This window comes from Xiphias gladius, chromosome 11 (assembly GCF_016859285.1).
Source record: "Xiphias gladius isolate SHS-SW01 ecotype Sanya breed wild chromosome 11, ASM1685928v1, whole genome shotgun sequence".
Lineage (NCBI taxonomy): Eukaryota > Metazoa > Chordata > Actinopteri > Istiophoriformes > Xiphiidae > Xiphias > Xiphias gladius.
Window position 1 is genome coordinate 16,345,711 of NC_053410.1, and position 17,653 is coordinate 16,363,363.

The following is a 17,653-nucleotide window of genomic DNA, read 5'->3' on the forward strand; positions in this document are numbered from 1 at the left end:
AATAGAAGATTATGGAGAAGGGAAGTAATGGCTTATGATCCAAAGCATACCACATCATCTGTCAAACATGGTGGAGGCAGTGTTATGGCATGGGCATGTATGGCCGCCAGTGGAACTGGGTCACTGGTGTTTATTGATGGTGGGACTGCTGATAGAAGCAGCAGGATTCTGAAGTGTATAGGGCTGTACTATCTGCTCAGATTAGGCCAAATGCTACTAAACTGGACAGTGTTTCACAGTACAGATGGATAATGACCCAAAACATACGGCGAAAGCAACACAAGAGCTTCTCAAGGAAAAGAAATGGATTATTCTTCAATGGCCAAGTCAGTCACTTGACCTCAACTTATCTGAGCATGTTTTTCACTTACTGAAGACAAAACTGAGGGCAGAAAGACCCACAAACTAGCAGCAGCTAAGGGCTGCAGTAAAGGCCTGGCAAAGCATCTCAAGGGAGGAAACTCAGCATTTGGTGATGTCATTGGGTCCCAGACTTCAGGCAGTACCTGACAGCATCCAAGTATTAATAATAATCCTGATACTTGTTTGCCGTTACTTGATTATGTTGGTTTGTCCAAATGCTTTTGAGCATCTGAAAATAAGGGACTATGTATAAAAATGGCTGTTATTCCTAAACGGTCAATGTAATATTTTTGTAAAACCCTTTGGATTAAAGCTGAAAGTCTACACTTTAATCACATCCTAATTCATTCGTTTCAAATCCATTGTGGTGGTTTACAGAGGCAAAATTACGAAAATTGTGTCACTGTCCAAATACTTATGCACCTAACTTTATGACCCTTCTGGGAAGAGTCATCAGGAGAAAACCTTTCCTACATCTTCACCATAAAATTCAGCATCATAAGTTTGCAAAGGAACATCTAAACAAGCCCGATGCATTTTGAAAACAAATCCTGTGGATTGATGAAGTTAAAGTAGAACTTGTTTGCCACAATGAGCATAAGTATGTCTGGAGAACAGAGGGTACAGCATTTTATGAAAAGAACACCTCTCCAACTGTTAAGCACAGGGGCTGATCAATCAGGCTTTTAGCTTGTGCTGCAGCCAGTGGCGCAGGGATCATTTCACTGGTAGAGGGAAGAATGGATTCAATGGATTCAAATACCAGCAAATTTGGGGGGCAAACATCATACGGTCTGTAAAAAAGCTGAAGATGAAAAGAGGATGGCTTCTAAACAGGATAATGATCCTAAACTCACCTCAAATTCACAATGGTTTACATCAAGCGGCGCAAGCTGAAGGTTTTGCCATGGCCCTCACTGTCCCCCCACCTAAACATCATCAAAAATCTGTGGATAGGCCCCAAAAGAGTAGTGCATGCAAGCCGGCCCAAGAATCTCACAGAAAGATTTTTGCAAAGAAGAACGGGAAAAAAGACTCTTAGCTGCTACAAAAAGTGTTTACAAGCTATGATAGTTGCCAAAGGGGGTGTTGCTAAGTACTGACCATGAAGGGTGCTCAAACATTTGTTTCAGGCCCTTTTTCTTTTTTGTTATTTTGAAACATTAAAAGATGAAAATAAAAAAAGTAATCTTGTTTAACATTGAAGAAATATGTCATCTTTAAATTTATGCCTTTTGGAAATCAAGTCATCTTTTACTCACTTAACTATTCACAGTAACAGAAATTTTGAATAGGGGTGCTCAAACTTTTTAATGCCCCTGTATAGCTTGATAATGTGATGGATTCCATACATTCTTCTTTTGCATTGTAGCTTTCTGTGCTTTTCCCATATTTTGCTATGCAGAGAGTGGGGGCTTTTTTATTAGGTGCTATTAAATCTTAATAATTGCAAAACTAAAAATATGTATTGTTTGTTTTTAGCAAAGGGGTGACCGGAAGCAATAAGAGGCAGCAAGATTTTCTCATGTTTTTTATATTTGATATTTTCTACTAAATTAAGGCACTGAGTTAAAAGTGCTATATGTAAGGTTTTGCCATCGCTACATTGCCCGTGTTGGCATTAGCAGGTGTTTACTTACCAGTCTAGAAGAAACATTGTGAGTTCAGCATCAAACTTCATTCCTTTACTCGCCCAGAGCTGTAGCCAGTGGTGGAAAGCAACAGCAATGTAAACTCTTGTTTTTGCTTGTATTTCTATCACTTCTTTTCTTCTACTGAAGTTAGCGTGCTAACCAGCTAGCCCTGGTGGCCCGGTCTTGTAATACCACTTTGCGATAGTGAGTAGTTGTAGCATCCAGTCTGTTCTCAGTCCAACACGAGTGGATGAAGAAGTAGTGCTGCCCCGAAGATGTATTTCTAACCTCTTGTAGTGTAAACGCAACGATGGCTGAAGCTCTTGTTAAATAAACAGCTATTAGAGCTGATAGCAAAAACCTACATATAGCACCTTTATTGAGAATAATTTCATATATTGAAATTCATCTAAAGTAAGCAAGCAAAACAATTCAGAAAAACCATGAATGGTCATTTTAATGCATCGGTGATAATGATCCAATAATAATATTATATATAATCATTTAAAACTCTGAAAGGGGCTGTTCTCTATGAGTACTTTTATTTTTGATATGTTTGAATACATTTTGCTTTTACAGTTTGTACTTTTAGCAAGTAAAGTTTTGAATGGCAAACCTTTAAACTGTGAAATTACTACTTTTACGTATAGTAGCTGAGTGCATCTTCCACTAATTATTATATTAAGAAGAAGAAGAAAAGAAGATATTTTTCATTTAAAACACTGAACCAGAATCAGTCTTGACACAATAATCACTTCCAAAGCAATCTTCATTTATTCTTTGCAAGTAAAATAAGTGAAATTACTCACCTGTCAGTGCTACTCTTGTCAGTATAATGACGTGCTTCTGGGACTGTCATGTTTTGACTAGTTATGCATTCCAGAAAACGGTAGGATAATCTGCTGCACCTGCCTGGCTCAGTTATTACCTATAAAGTAGTACAGAAAATAAATGCAGTAAACAATTAAACAAAAATATAAATAAACACGCTGATAGGCAACTCTCCGCGTGTTATGGAAAATAAAACACTAGACTATCTAGAGGGAGAATATCTTTATCTTTGTTCTTCATTCACTCTTCAAGTCTGCAGCTCCACAGCACCAAATGTAAACAGGTCAGATGCATACACATTCATTACTTTTCAAATGTCAATATATTCAGCTATCAAACAAGCCTGATATTACCAATATCGAACCACTGCGCCAAGGGAAAAAGTAAAATGCAACCCAGTGATTTTAAATCAGTTAATTTCCTTGTTGCGTTAAAAAATAAAAATGAATCTGTCGATCTACACAAGAATGCAGGTACCAGGTTTGGCTGTAACATCACTAGAAATATTACACAATTTTACGCTATCTTGAAAATTCATTATCATTGTGTGTCCAGCACGAGCTAAAATCAGATTACTCTTCGGCCCGTCTAAGCTTAGAACCCATCATTCTTTAAATAGCTTTGCAATATTAATTAATTACATTTCGAGTACTGTAATCTCTTAAATAAATAGATTAATTAAATAAATAGATTCTAGCTCTTTGGTTATTCCAAACTGCCGCTAAACTTGTAGAAAAAGAAAATTACAGAATGACATTACGAGCTAGTTCTTGCCTTTTGGCATTCCCTTGTAATTAGATGCTTTTAAATTCCTCTGAATCTTTGTAAAGCAGTGCATGGAAAGCCATATGTGTGTCTTTCTGACTTTCTAATCACAGATGTTTTAGCATCCCCTCCTTGATGAGTCTTGTAGAGGCCAAACATTAAACTAAAAGGGACAACCTTTATCAGTGAAGACTCATTGATCCTGAAAAAATCTTGCCACATCTGGATTAACAGCACCTCGACCTTTCTTTAAAAATTCTTTAAAACAGCATTTTTACTGACTGCTGCATTTATTACACCTCTTTTTTACTTTTTCAGATTTATTTCCCCTTGTTTGTCTTTGCTTCCTCTCCAAAGCACAGTGCAGTATAAGCAAAAAATATTGCTGTCTTTCTGGCCAAACATGTATGATACCTTTGCCACAACATCAGTGGGAAACAGTGTGCTGAGACTCAGAGCAGGGTTAAATGTTTCTTCCTTTTAAAGTTGCACGGTTTCTACTCGAGTCAACTGAACTAGATAATAACAGCCTAAATGATATCATGGAAACTGCACGAGACACCTTGTAATAATGTGAGACCATGCAGCACCAAGGAGTTTTTTGATGGGTTTAATTGCAATGTTTTAAAAGTACTAAACATGATATATTATTGTTATATTATAAACTTATCTTAATTGAGTGCACGACAACAAACTATTCCAAGATCATTTCAGAACAATTATGATGGTAGAAAACCTGTCAAATGTCAAACACACTGTCAAATTTTTGACAACAAAAATATTGTTACCTGAACTGATGAGAAGTAAAATGTTGTAAATCTTCTTATACTAATGAATTACCTCAATACACCAGTTATATCTCAGATAACTTAGTGCTATACAGTTCATGCCACGAAATTACCAGGAACACTCTGGCTCCTGTGGAATCAAAGCCTATTAATCATGTACGTGTCAAGGTATGAAAAGCAGCTGTCGCAGCTTTAGGTTCTACAAACATCTGGACATCCTGGATTTGAGCCAAAAGGGCCAGACTGAACACTGCCGACTGAGGCAAAGCTTAAGAACCAAGAGGAACCTTTATTACAAGTTTTGGTTCTCCATCACCTGGGTCCTAGTTTAACTAGGAACAAGAATCTGCCATCAACAGGTCTGGCCCTGAAATGTAATAAACTCACTTTATGTGCCGTCACAATTGAAGCTGAGATTCAGGGGAATTATTCAGAACGTTTCCCCGTGAAGTTAACGGTATAAACATTAGATAGAGTATTTAAAAATAAAAATAGAGAAAAAGAGAGAAATATATTTTATTCATAAACATTATAAATATTGCTGTCATTTTGATGTTGTGTATATAAGGCTTGATTCATATTGTAATTAATAATATTTATTATTATTATTGTTATTTATTATTATTGTTGTTATTGTTAGAATGATCCTTTTAATATACTTAACTTTAAAGCTACTTAAGAAGTTCGACAAGCTGTGTAAACAGTAAATGCACCTGCAGCTGGTGATATACTGTATCTTGGTCCAGCTTTCACTAGAAGTTGTATTTGATTTTAGATTCCATCTTTCTATTTCTGTTGAAAGTGCCCTCTAATGGTTCCCTTCTTTGACGTCAAGCTTCTTTGACATTTCGAAATCTGAGATCAGCAGTTGTCAAACTTCGTCACGTCATAGACCCTCAAACAGACACAGTTGCTTCACAGACTTGATCAGATTTAGTCCCAGGGACCCGTGTGGGAAGATTCCCGTTGTTTTGAGGTTGATTTTGAATGGAAACTGTCTACGCTGCAGATGGGAAGAAGATAACGGTGAGAGTGTTGCATTAGTTATTTCTCATGGATTCATTTATAATGAAATTAAGCTGATCCTCATTTTGCTGGGGACCTCTGGTTGTCCACTTTGCAGTGATCTGTGTCTACTGTAAAAGGATGTCGAAAGGCAGAAGAAGTCACAATGTTTTCGATGTTTATAGCAATTCTACACTTTGCTCCAGCAAGGACTCGTGATGGGCTGATGAGGACACGAACCATGCATTAATTGACAGCAGGAGGTTTCCCTGTGTTTGTGTATGTGAGCGAGCATAGGGTGTGAGCTGGAGCAAGCCACATGTAAAGCCTGACACAGTACATGATGTGATGTCTCAGTTGTGCTACATGCCATGAACAGTTCTGACTGACTTGATTCTGTTTGGCCTAACTGAAGTATTTATATTATATATTACTTTACTTGTAAACCTAGTGTAAAGATGGATTTATATACCTTACAATTAATGATATGACCATAAATGCAAGTTGTGTTCAAATGAATACTGATGCAATGATAATAGGCATTTTTAATATTAGCCGGGATACGATACCATGACTTTGTGTGCACCTGTAGAATGAATCATATCCCCACTAACAAATCCAAACTGCAGGTTCTTTTTCTTGCCTGTCGCCTTTTGAGAGTTTCGTCCCCCTCTGGGTTAATAAGATTTTTCTTGCTACATAAAAATGTGCACTCATTTTTCTTTTCTTTTCATTCAGTTAACACACACACTGTGACCCACAAGCTTATATAAATTGCCCATCATCAAGATCCAAGATAGATGGAATATTTTCCCAGCATTGCCCCCATCCTCCTCTGCCTGTCATTGTGTGTCCATCTTTCAAGAATTTATGAAATTGACTAAAGTGCACCGTCTTAGGCACTCTTTAAACCCCCAGCCCAGTGTCTGTGGCTAATCTAATGTGGGCATGCAAGGAATTTAAAGAGGTTTTTGGATGGTTATCCCTCATCCCTGGAGAAAATATGCGGTGATCAAAGTAGTCTCATATGCTAAAATGACTTTTGTCTGAGAACAGCACAGGCTAAAAGACTGCAACCTAGTCTAGACATTTAGTCTTTACAGCTGCGCCATCTTGTTTAGCTGGACAATCATTAGGTTACAGAGATTCACTGTTTGACTCTAAAGTGCACTGCTTGGGTTTCTGGATAAGTTATGGGTTTAGTAATAAGATCTCTATGGCTTGAGGAAGTCACTCTGTCAAAGTTCAGCAAGGAACACAGACCTAATGGGAATTTTTGGCATCTGTCTATCTCTATTTCAGTTAGACAAAACAGTTTACATACTCAATATGCCTAAAGCTTTGTTGACTTTTTATGTCACTCTACTGCCACTTATCTTGCATCTTGACAGCCAAAGATGTTGATTTTGGAGCACGATCAAATTCTGTGACAAATTTCAATCCTGGAAATTTTAATACAAAGATGTCAAATTATCACTGCAAGGATGCAAAGTGGTCAACAAAGGGTATGTGATGAATGTCATGTCATCAGTCTCACCGTGGTTAACATCAACACTGACACTTTCTCTCGGGTACATTTTGTATTCTACGGGGCCACCGTGCCCGGATAAGGTCAGACAACACATCAAACGTGGCGTACAGAAATCCCCAGTCAGGGATGTTCTCCTGTCAGCTTCTCCCACTGGCACAGAAGAGAGGCGAACATCTAGCAAGTCAAAAGTTAGAAACAGATCATGTCGGGAACTGAGTCCTCACCGGGGTAGAGGTGTATTCCTTCCAAAGCTACCAAGAAGTAGAGGCATCGCACATACCACCAATCTATCATATCTCCCAGCAACTTCATCATGGCCCGTCTTTCTGTCCTGCAGGAATTACCTTTAGCAATGAAAAGCCTGCGCTACCATTAAAGGGCGTGTTCACAATTTTTTAGCTTGTTCTTTATTTTTATTTTTTATTTTTTTCGCCATGTTAATTTTTTTTTTTCCATCATGAGCAACTTCCCCAAAGTCCAGTTTTGAAGAACTTAATAGTTCTTCTCATTTCTCTCTGGGCCCGTACTTAGTCCTCGGCAGTTGTTTCAGTCGGCTGACAGAAACCAACATAAATCTTTGTTTCAAAACTGGAAGCTCACATGATAGTCTGCAACAAACAGTGCTTAAGGTGAAGCTTCATTTTTTCAAATTTCCTGCTCCTAGGGCAGGTGTAACCACAAGAAATGATGTCCAACAAGTCCTTAAACGCTTTACAGTGCTTTGGGATACCGTCAGCATCATTTTTTTTTTTTTTTTGTCAGTGACTGGAGGTCATACATTCATGTAAAACTTGATGTGAACTGCCTTTTTCAAGTTAACAAGGCATGGCTCCTGTTGTGGTACTAAACTGGGGTCTTTACTGCATCCACAGGTGCCTCACTTTAGCCACCCTGGTGACTGCCAGAAATGTTGTTTTTTATATCATGCTCTCATTTGGCTTCTTGGTTAAAGAGATTCAATTATCTTCAAATATGAAGTGTCCTAGAACATTTCTAATGTTACGATGCCCTCCAAGTCATTAGTAAATCTTTTTTATTCATATTATTCGGTGTAGATAATTAGTGTTGCACCAATGAGGACCTGTATGAGAGCCTAATTACAGATTCTACTTTTATTTATTATCATGAAACGTCAGTGTCTGAACCTCCCTTTATGAAGCCATTGAAGAAATCCTTGAAAATTTAAGTCGGCAGATTGGTGCATTCATTCTTTAAGAGGTGATTCAGGGGCCCACCAGTTTCTCGAGTGGGATATTTCCTCCACTGCCATTTGAGTGAGTGGGCTTCATACAGTTACCCTTAAAATGAATATAGTAAAGGCCATATTAACACTATTTTTGTTTACTGCATTTAATTTACTCAGTTTATAAACTACTTTTTCTGATATTAATGTAATTTATTTTAATGAAATGCTTTTAAATCTGTCAAAGATAGTTTCTGCGTCTTAAAATCACTACAAAATATAAGCTGTCTTCTGGCTTAATATGTGTGCTCTGGGGGCAAAGCAAAAACATCGTGCATCAGCTGCTTGCACGAAACAGTCACAACCCAGTTAAGAAGAGAAGAGATGGGGTTGGGTGCTGGGCAGGGACAGCCCAGAGTTGTGGTGTGTCTTGATTGGAAATTTGCAACTGGCTTCACAGTCCCTTCCAGGAATGATAAATATTGCTGCCATATTGATCAAATGACAAAGCAGGATTGTCCCACACAGCAGAGGGCCACTTGGCACGCAAATCAGCAGCTAGTATGCTTAATATTGCCCTGAATCGGCGGTATGGATCTTGTTTTACCTTCGTCAAGAAAGGAGTAGGGTTTCACAGAGTGAAAAGACGGCGAGGTGCCTTGCAGGACAACAGGTGTTCGCTTGAGCGTTTGTGACTCGAATCTTAATATCAGGTTATGTGTTGCGGCAAAGGCTGCACTCTGACCACGGTCACGTTAAGTTTTCGTGTCAATAAAGTTGTCTCGTGGAATACTGGATCAATGAGGATGATTTTTCTGAAGCCTTACAATCGGGGGGGGGGGATGACAAATGGAAGAGAGACGCTCCTTTCATTTCACCTACTAGTGGTGTGAAGTGGGACTGGCTGCAACCATTCGCGCTGCTTCCGCGGGGTGGTAATAGTTCTGCAGTGTTTTTTTTTCTTTCCTAAAGCGTTCCGCGCCGGGGAGCGACAACTTTCGTGTAAAATGAATTTCAGGAACCATCCAAAAACATCATCTGTCCCCGTCACATCATTAGACTCGCAGCCGAATAAACAGCTCCTGCGACAGCGCGCCTTTCCTTTTTCATTGTACCAACCTCCCCCTCTCACGCCAGCAGAGAGGAACAGAGTATCAGTCTGATGCTGTCCACCGTTTCCAGGGTGAAAATCCCCCTAAGGAAGCGTTCAAAAGCTGCTAATTAAAACAGCTGAGGGGAAGGCAAATCAACCCAAAAGGAAAAAGACAGAGTGAGAGGGGCGCTGAGAGGAGAAAAAAGGGAATACAGTCTTTTGGAAAAAAAAAAAAAACATCTAGAGGGATAGACAATCACGCAGAAAGACATACAGGTAAATATGAAACGCTCTTATCTCTAAGCATTATGCGGGAATGACGGTGTTTTGGTAGCAGCCGGCGGTTTTTATCTGCGTATAGCGAATCAATCAGCACCGGTGTGCTTGGACAGCTCCGTGCGTCCTCCCCCTCCTCCGTCGCTCTGCCTCTCCACCAGCTCCGGCTGAAATGCTGCTCGTAGCCGCACAGGAGCCGCGTCGGCGTGTCCGCTCGCCGTGTTGTGCAATGTAACAGCCTGCGCGGCTCCGTGGCTCGCCATGGCTCGAATGAATGGAGCCAAAAGCCGAAGCCCGTGCCGATAAGTCCCGTGAAGTCGTGCCACCGCGGGAATTAAGCCTCTTAATTGCCTCTGCCTCCTCTTTGCAGGAACGACTCTTGGGGAGCCTGGTCCACAAAAGGATGTAAAACGGTGCTCACAGATGCATCCCATACAAAATGCTTATGTGATCGTGTATCTACCTTCGCCATTTTGGCTCAGCAACCAAGAGAAATAGTAAGTGGGCTATTGATTTGTTATTCATTGTGGGTTGTATGGGCTAATGTAAAAGAGAAACCTTGCCTGTGTGTGTGTGTGTGTGAGCGTGTGTGTGTTCTTGCTGGTGCGAACTGAAATTGAATCTTTGGTGTGCTAATCCTGTTAAATAGTAATTCAGCGGTGAAGGGGGATTGTGGGGGATATTTTCTAGTTTGCACATAGATTTAGATAACTCTGCGTGCGCGCGTGCACGCGCGAGGGTGTGTGCATGCTGATGCTTGTGTGTCAACGTCTCTTCTTCTCATCAATCAAAGGCACGCTATGGTCTGAGATAGAAGATAAAAGTTTCATATTTAACATTGTTATGTTGTTTTCCTTTTCTGACATCAGAAAACCTAGAGCAGATTCTTTAGGTCAGATTTTCAAACCATGTTTTCATTCTCATGTGCTGAAATCACATTACCGTAAAGGAACCAGAAGCCCGTAATTTCGTGAGAAGACAAAGTAATTAACATTTAGAACATAGAGTACTTACAGTTTGGCCTCTGCATTAGTACACAGTAGGAATCGAGATAACACAAATACATCTATCACCTTTTTCTCTTATCAGGCCTGAAGCATTCAACAGCAGGATGACAAACATTCATTTGGAGATAATTTTTGGTGGTGATTCACCCGGGACAGATGATGTATTGTCTGAAACATCATTCGTGTACAGTATGTCTAAAGGTGGCTCCAATTTGCAAGCCTATGATTGGCCGGCTTACTTTATTTCAAATGTGACTGGGAAAAACAAAAAGAAGACAGAATCAAACGAAAAAACTATATTTTGATTCACTTGAGCCTAGATTTCAGTGTCTTTGCTTCAGCCTTCATTGTTCTGTAATGTAGTTTACGGCACAGATGGGTGGAAAGTTGTGGGTATGTATCTAAACAACCTTCCACGCATACACCTCAAACATCACAGTACATTAAGGAACCCACCGTGGAGTATTCAGTTTTGCGGTGGTTGTTTTGATTGGTTCCCTCTCGGGACAACAATAACGATTCACTCTCCTGCGTGGACAATATCCAAACTCCCACTGACTGCGTTGACTTGCTCTGTCTCCTCCACAGACCATGGAGTACTCAGGGGTCCCATCTGTGACACTGATAGTTGGCTGTGGTCTTTCTTGCCTCGCCTTGATCACGTTGGCAGTGATCTACGCTGTGCTATGGAGGTAACTGCAACACTTTAAGGGCATAAGCTTCCACCATGATGATGTTGTGAAATTTGTGCTTTTATAACATCTTATTTGTTTAATCACCTGATAACAGTCAAGACTTTCCTGACTGAGAATTCAGCTACGAATTGAAGAAATACACTGATTTGGTTGCTTTTATCATTCTTTTTTCTGTAGATATATTCGCTCTGAGCGATCCATCATCCTGCTCAACTTCTGCTTATCTATAATCTGCTCGAACATACTGATCCTTGTTGGACAAACGCAGACCCACAATGTGGTAAGTCTCATTGAAGGATTTATTCAGCACAGTATACAAGGTGTGGAGGTCCAGTGGTTGTTTTATATATCAAAGCTAATGGTGATGACTCAAGATAACGATGCACTGGAAAGATCCAAGTGACACTTCTCTGTGGCCTCGAATAGAGCCCAATACTTTGTGAGCATTTCTTTGAGATGTTTACGTGTGTATTGCAATGTAGAAAATGTGTTGCAACAGCTGTACATTGGTTCAGTGTATCATACAGAATATTATGAAGTTCCTCTTCATGATTTTAAAATACAAACAACAGTAGAAGCTCAAATCAGATTCACCTTTCCCCTTCCCCCCATCAGTTTCAGAAATGTCAACCAACTTTTGTCTTATTTTGAAAAGGCCAAGATCTGAATCAGTAGTATGTCTAATTCTTCCTTCACAAGACGTTTAATCTACAAAATAGCGTCTTTTGTATGCCACATGTTGGCTCTTCATTGAGGGCACAAAAGCAACAATAAAACAGTTACATTATAACCTCTTTCCAGCGTATTACCCAATTTCTTTTTGGTCTGGCAATAAGACGCCTTGCATTGTTCATCCAAATGGAAAATAAAGTGTTTCTAATGCCTCTATAAGACGTAGTTCCACTCTGCTTTGGCTCAGGACCATTGGTCTTTACTCAGGTGTTTCATAAAAACACCTGAGTAAAGATAAACTTGAGACGACCCCAATCTGTTCGCACAGAGACAATGATGATCTTTAATTGCAATTAAAAGGGTGATGCCATTAAGGAAACTAAAAAATTACCACAAAAAAAAATCTAAGTCAGGCACTGCAATCATTAGCAAAGTCAGAATAGGCATTTGGAAGTTAAGCAGATCCAACAGCGTAGGAGCAGAAAGGGAGAAATGATGCACACCAGGAGTCATATTGCACCAGTCAATCAGAGACTAAGGAAATTATTGTGATTCCACCCCGAAAGGATCCTGTAATGGTGACAATAAAGCGCAGCTTTAAAGTTGGGTTGGAGGATAAAAAGCAGATCTCCTGCTTAGATTTGCTGTGCAGCGTGCATCACTGGAATGACTCAAAGCTATCACAGAGGGATATGAAACGGTTTTTGTTCAGATATCAATGAGAGCTGAAGCTCAGAGCAAGTCAGCAGGATTCAAGAGGACAACTGCCATAGTTAAAGAAGGACAGCTTCCAATAAGTATGTATCACTTCCTCTGTCCAGCCTAGTGACCAGCCAGTAAACAAGTGGCTAATGTAAAAGATTGTACGGCAAACGGTAGTTGGGATTTACAAGCTGCCCACACAGATGCACTTCTCAGTCATTTGGCAGCACTACAGAATGACACATTGTCCAATTACACAGACATTTATTGTGTAACCATATCCTCAATACACTTTTACCTTTTTTCAGTGAACACATTGTTTCTTTTCCTCACCTCATTATGTCCCACTGCTACTTATTAATCTTTTCTCTTTAAGTTCAACAGCACACATAAAACAGAGCCAAAAATCTTTTAAAGCACTTGCAAAAATATATGTCTGGGGTACTCCATCATTAGAAATGCATTTGCTGGTGCTGTACAGCATTGCTACTTACACTGTGCTTTTAGGTGTGACTTATTCTGGGAGCAGATGGGCCTACCGGCAGTTGGGGCTCATATTGGACCGGACCCTACTCATACATCACAATGCTTCTTCCTATTAATATTAATGTTCGATTAAAATTGAATCACGAGTAATGAATGAATGAACGAAACGAGAAATTGTTTAAAGTTTGTTCTGTAAACCAGCAATGTCTGGTTTCTGCTGACACTACAGATTAAATGGAACAAAATGTAGTAGCTGTAACCATTCACCAGAAGCTGAATTGGTTAATATTACTCAGACCATTTTAATCTCCTAAAAAAATAACAAAAAACAGCATCCACACATGAAAAGTTTGTCTTTTTCCTTGCTGGTCCTTACATATCTGGCACATAGTAGTAAGCAAGATTGTGAATGCACAAAGCTTTAGGGCATTTTTAAAGCTGAGCTAATTTGAAGCCTTGTCAGACTTAATCACGGCTCCAGTCATCTAATGTCTTGATTATGAGGACCACCACTTAACATGGAATACTCACTCGGCATGCTTCTAATAGGATATCTGTCTCAGACATCTGCAAAGAGATTATGTGGTTTTTAGAAAATCCACTCACATGGATGAAGATGTCATTTTAGCGTCTCTTGGAGTGACTCGACAAACTACCTTGACTGTCTCACCGGGTTCCATATTAAAGCAGCACTGACTCATTTATTCATAATTGGCTAACATTGTTATTTATACCGAACATTAAAGCTGCACTTATCAATATTTATATATTAACAGTGGATCAGATGGCTGTGTGTAAAGTGAAAGATAGTGATGTAGTGATGAACCCACAGAGAATTGTCACCTAAATAAGCAGTTCCCCTCTCTACAGCTCTACAGAGGATTTCAGCATCTTTCAGCTCATTGTTTTGGTTTTACGGCTTGCAACTTTGCTGTTTTGTTTCATTATTCAATTCTACAGTTTTAAGTGCTTAAAATATAGTAACATTGGCTGTAGCTTCTGGATGCACACAACTGATTACTTTTTCTTTTTTTAAATCTGGTCTTTGTGAGCAAGAAAATATGAAAAACTAAAGTTACATTTCATTATTTGTATGTCCAAAGCAGATGTACAAAAAAAGCAAATGATTATATTATCTTAAATATAAAAATGAAAACAGAATTACTTTAATGTAGCTATATGTAAGTTTTCTCTGCCGCCAAACATGGTTTCTTGCTGGGAGGGAGTGGGGGTAGTGGTCGCTTGCCAAAAGCTTCAGCTTTGTGTTTACAAGACGAGAGGTTAAAATACGCCCTCTGAGCCAGTGCTACTTCTTCATCCTCTCATGTTGGACTGAAGGCAGACTGGACCCTACAGTGTCTTGCTATCACTAAGTACGAGATGGGCCAGACGGGCTGGGGCTAGCTGGTTAGCATGATAAATTCAGTGGAAGAAAAGAAGTGATAGAAATAGAAGCAAAACAAGAGTTAAAATTGGCGTTGCTTTCCAACGCTGGAGACAGCTCTTGGCGAGTAAAGGAATGAAGTTTGATGCTGAACTCGCAATTTTTCTTCTTGACTGGTAAGTAAACACCTGCTAATGGCAACACTGGCAATGTAGCGACAGCAAAACTTTACATACAGCCCCTTCAAATAGCTCAATCAGAATTTTATCTGTCCATTTCTCATGGCCTCAAGAACCCAGTTTTCAAGCTTTTATGGATACCTTGAAAACATTCCAGCTTTTCCAAGTCCCATCATCACTAATAGCAAAATACATTGTTGTTGATCTAGTCAGGTTAGTAAGCTGCATTTGTCTTGTTGATCTCCATTGTACTATGTATAAAACTTCCAGGACATTGAATTCATTACTATTGTTCTTTTGTTCTGTCTTGAATGTGTATTTCCTGTAGTAATAATATCTGAGAAATATTTCATCTGTTTGATCAGACATACTGTAAAACCCAATGTTTGAGTGGTAGGCCAGCAAGAGGAGAAAACATAGCCCCTGTGTGGGTTTAATTGCCATGTTTCCTGCCTCACTTGTTTTCCTCCAACTCTTGTTAGAAGTGCATATAATTGGCTCCACTGTTTGTGGATTCATAGTTGCTCACCGTCTAATAGAAATCATCTCTCTGCTGTGGAGGTGTCCTCTGGGAGCAGGAAGTCAGTGAGTCACTTTTGCCTGTCTGTGCTTTTCTTTTGTCTTCTGTCGTTGTTCATCTTTGTTTATGGAAAGAAGACAATCAAAGAGGTGCAGACACTGTTGGATTTGCCAGGGAAGGTAGAATTGGGGAGTCTTGGAGTTAGAGAGGATGTTCCAGCAAAATGTTCATCCTTTAATGAGTAAAAATACATTAAGTGAGTGGGAGTCGTGGTCTACTGTGTGTCAACCCGTCCTTTCAGAGAAGGTAATAAACAGATCACCAGAAAACTGTTAGCTTTTGTGGAATGATATAAACTAGTTTTTAGCATGTCATTAAGTTGCACCTGGTCAGGACCAAGGATTGGGAGGTGACACAGTTCTTCTCAGAACAAACACTGGAATAAAAACAACTTTTTACACCTTATCTGCTTTTGATTTTTGGGGAACTAAACATCCTGATGCGTTATGAGATTAGATGAGATGATTAAAAATGATGACCCTTTGTTTAAAAGCTGCATGTCATTTATCAGCACAGACGGCTTATCAAGGTGGTATCTTGTCAAAAATTATTAGCCTTATTATAATGATTAAGAGCTTTAAAAAAATCTCAGTTTAAATTGAATGCACTCAATAATTGCCATTACATTAGGAAATTCAGCCCTTCCAGCTGTTTTTAGCTGCAACATTATTTGCTGATAGTACTACAAATGGCAAACTGATCTGAAAATCATTAATACAGAAGATTTTAATGAGTTTTAAGAAAACAAAGAAGGAAATATGTTTTTTTTATTTTTATTATTAAGTATCAAAAGGTTTAAAGAAAAAAGGCAAAGGTTTAACTTTGTAACTTAATGAGTGACAAATAGAAACAGGTAAAATCAACATGCAGGTCCTTCCCACAGGCTTGGTAGTAGCTTTAAGACAGCAGGAATCCTCTTGTGAGGTTCAGCAGGATAATATACTGTTTAGTACCTTAAAAGTTTTTTAGGTTGAAGTAAAGTAGGCAGAAGTAGAAGTCTCTAAAATGTGTGTTCACTTCAGGTTGGTGTGAGGTACATCCACAGGACAGGAAGTAGAATTAACCATTCTCTTTTCTGAAGTGTGCGAAGTTGGTGCATTTTGCTCAGTGTTTCTTCATGGTTCAACAGCACTTTGCCACCACCATCACCACTTTGCTGATCGGAGTTTTATTGTCCTTCACCCAAGCACCTACTGTATAAAGCATTTGGGCACTTTCTGCCTCAGACTCCTCCTCCCACACTAATTCAGAACAGTTGGGAAGATAAAAGTAATGTCATGAGGTCTTGTTCAGGTTCTTTGCTTAACTATACCGTAGTTGTAGTGCAGATAATGTGCTGAAGAATGAAACTCCTTCTCAGATCTCTTTAAGGGCTTATTACAATAATGGTAAAAATATGTATTAAAAATTACACTGTTAACTGTCCTGAAAGTTTGCCGCATTCTTATACAACCAATTAATGAATCTGTAAATAATGTAAATAACTAAATATGTAAATAACTAATTTATGAGGAGGGTGTTCTCAGCAAAACTGAAACCCCTTTTTATGAGTCAATTCAACAATACCGGATGTAACCGTCCCTTTTTTTCATTCCAGTGGCCTGTCGGGGCTTTATGAAGAGGAGAGAGCAACAGTTAATGGCAATTAGGTTTTCAGTTCTTATCTGACAGAGCACTGTGGCTCAGCCCAGACCTTTTAGTCAGAGTTTAGTCAGGCCGTGGAAAGAAATTCTGCCATTACTGAACTGGCTTGAAGTACACCTCATCACCCTTTAATCTTACCTTCATGTCTATCAGCTCTGCAAGGTTTTAATGTGGTCCCTTCCTCAGTTCTTCTGTTTCCATGGATACTAACACAGTGCGCTCAACATCTCCCGGCATTTGCCTTTCTAAAGGGCAGTGTGAACTCTAGGTTTCAACCTTGTTTTTTGTATGACTGCCTACGTCCAACTGCTGCTATCACAATGTCCTCATAATGTACCTTTCTCTCTTTTCAAATGCACAGTTTTTATTTTCCGAGGACTAATGAGATCGGATGGTATAAGCACCCAAGTGAACTGGGAAACATAACGACTGCATATGACCTGTTTCCAGGGAACAAGACAGGCTCTATTTTCAGCACCTCTAACAGCACATGAGCAACAGCAAAACTAGAATTACCTACAAGTGACTCACATGGTTTCCCCTTTCCCTATTGCCTCCTTCACTTAAAAATCAGGATGTAAAAGGCCTGTTGTTCCTTTCATATAATATTTTCTTCGATGATTTTTCATGTTTATACAATAATAATCACATGCAACACAGTGGTGTGCTAATATACAGGTCACTGAATTTATAATTTCTCATGGAAAGTCAGAAACATCTGAGAAGGAAGAGATCTGTAGCTATGATACAGCACAGTAAATGCTATTTCTTAATCAAAGCTTATTTAACAGAGATTTATTGCAAAGAATGTGCTTGTGATTTATACAAAAGCAGC

The 17,653-nt window shown here is 39.2% G+C and overlaps 1 protein-coding gene across 3 annotated transcripts in view; it reads left to right on the forward strand.

The window, feature by feature from the left end:
* Positions 1-17,653, forward strand: part of adgrb3 (adhesion G protein-coupled receptor B3) — a 115,797-nt gene that overhangs the window by 84,476 nt on the left and 13,668 nt on the right. For all 3 annotated transcript variants that reach the window (XM_040140138.1, XM_040140140.1, XM_040140139.1), the window contains exons 17-19: positions 9,840-9,966; positions 11,065-11,168; positions 11,349-11,451. In XM_040140138.1, coding sequence (XP_039996072.1) covers positions 9,840-9,966; positions 11,065-11,168; positions 11,349-11,451 — 334 coding nt within the window. The remainder of the gene's footprint in view (positions 1-9,839; positions 9,967-11,064; positions 11,169-11,348; positions 11,452-17,653) is intronic.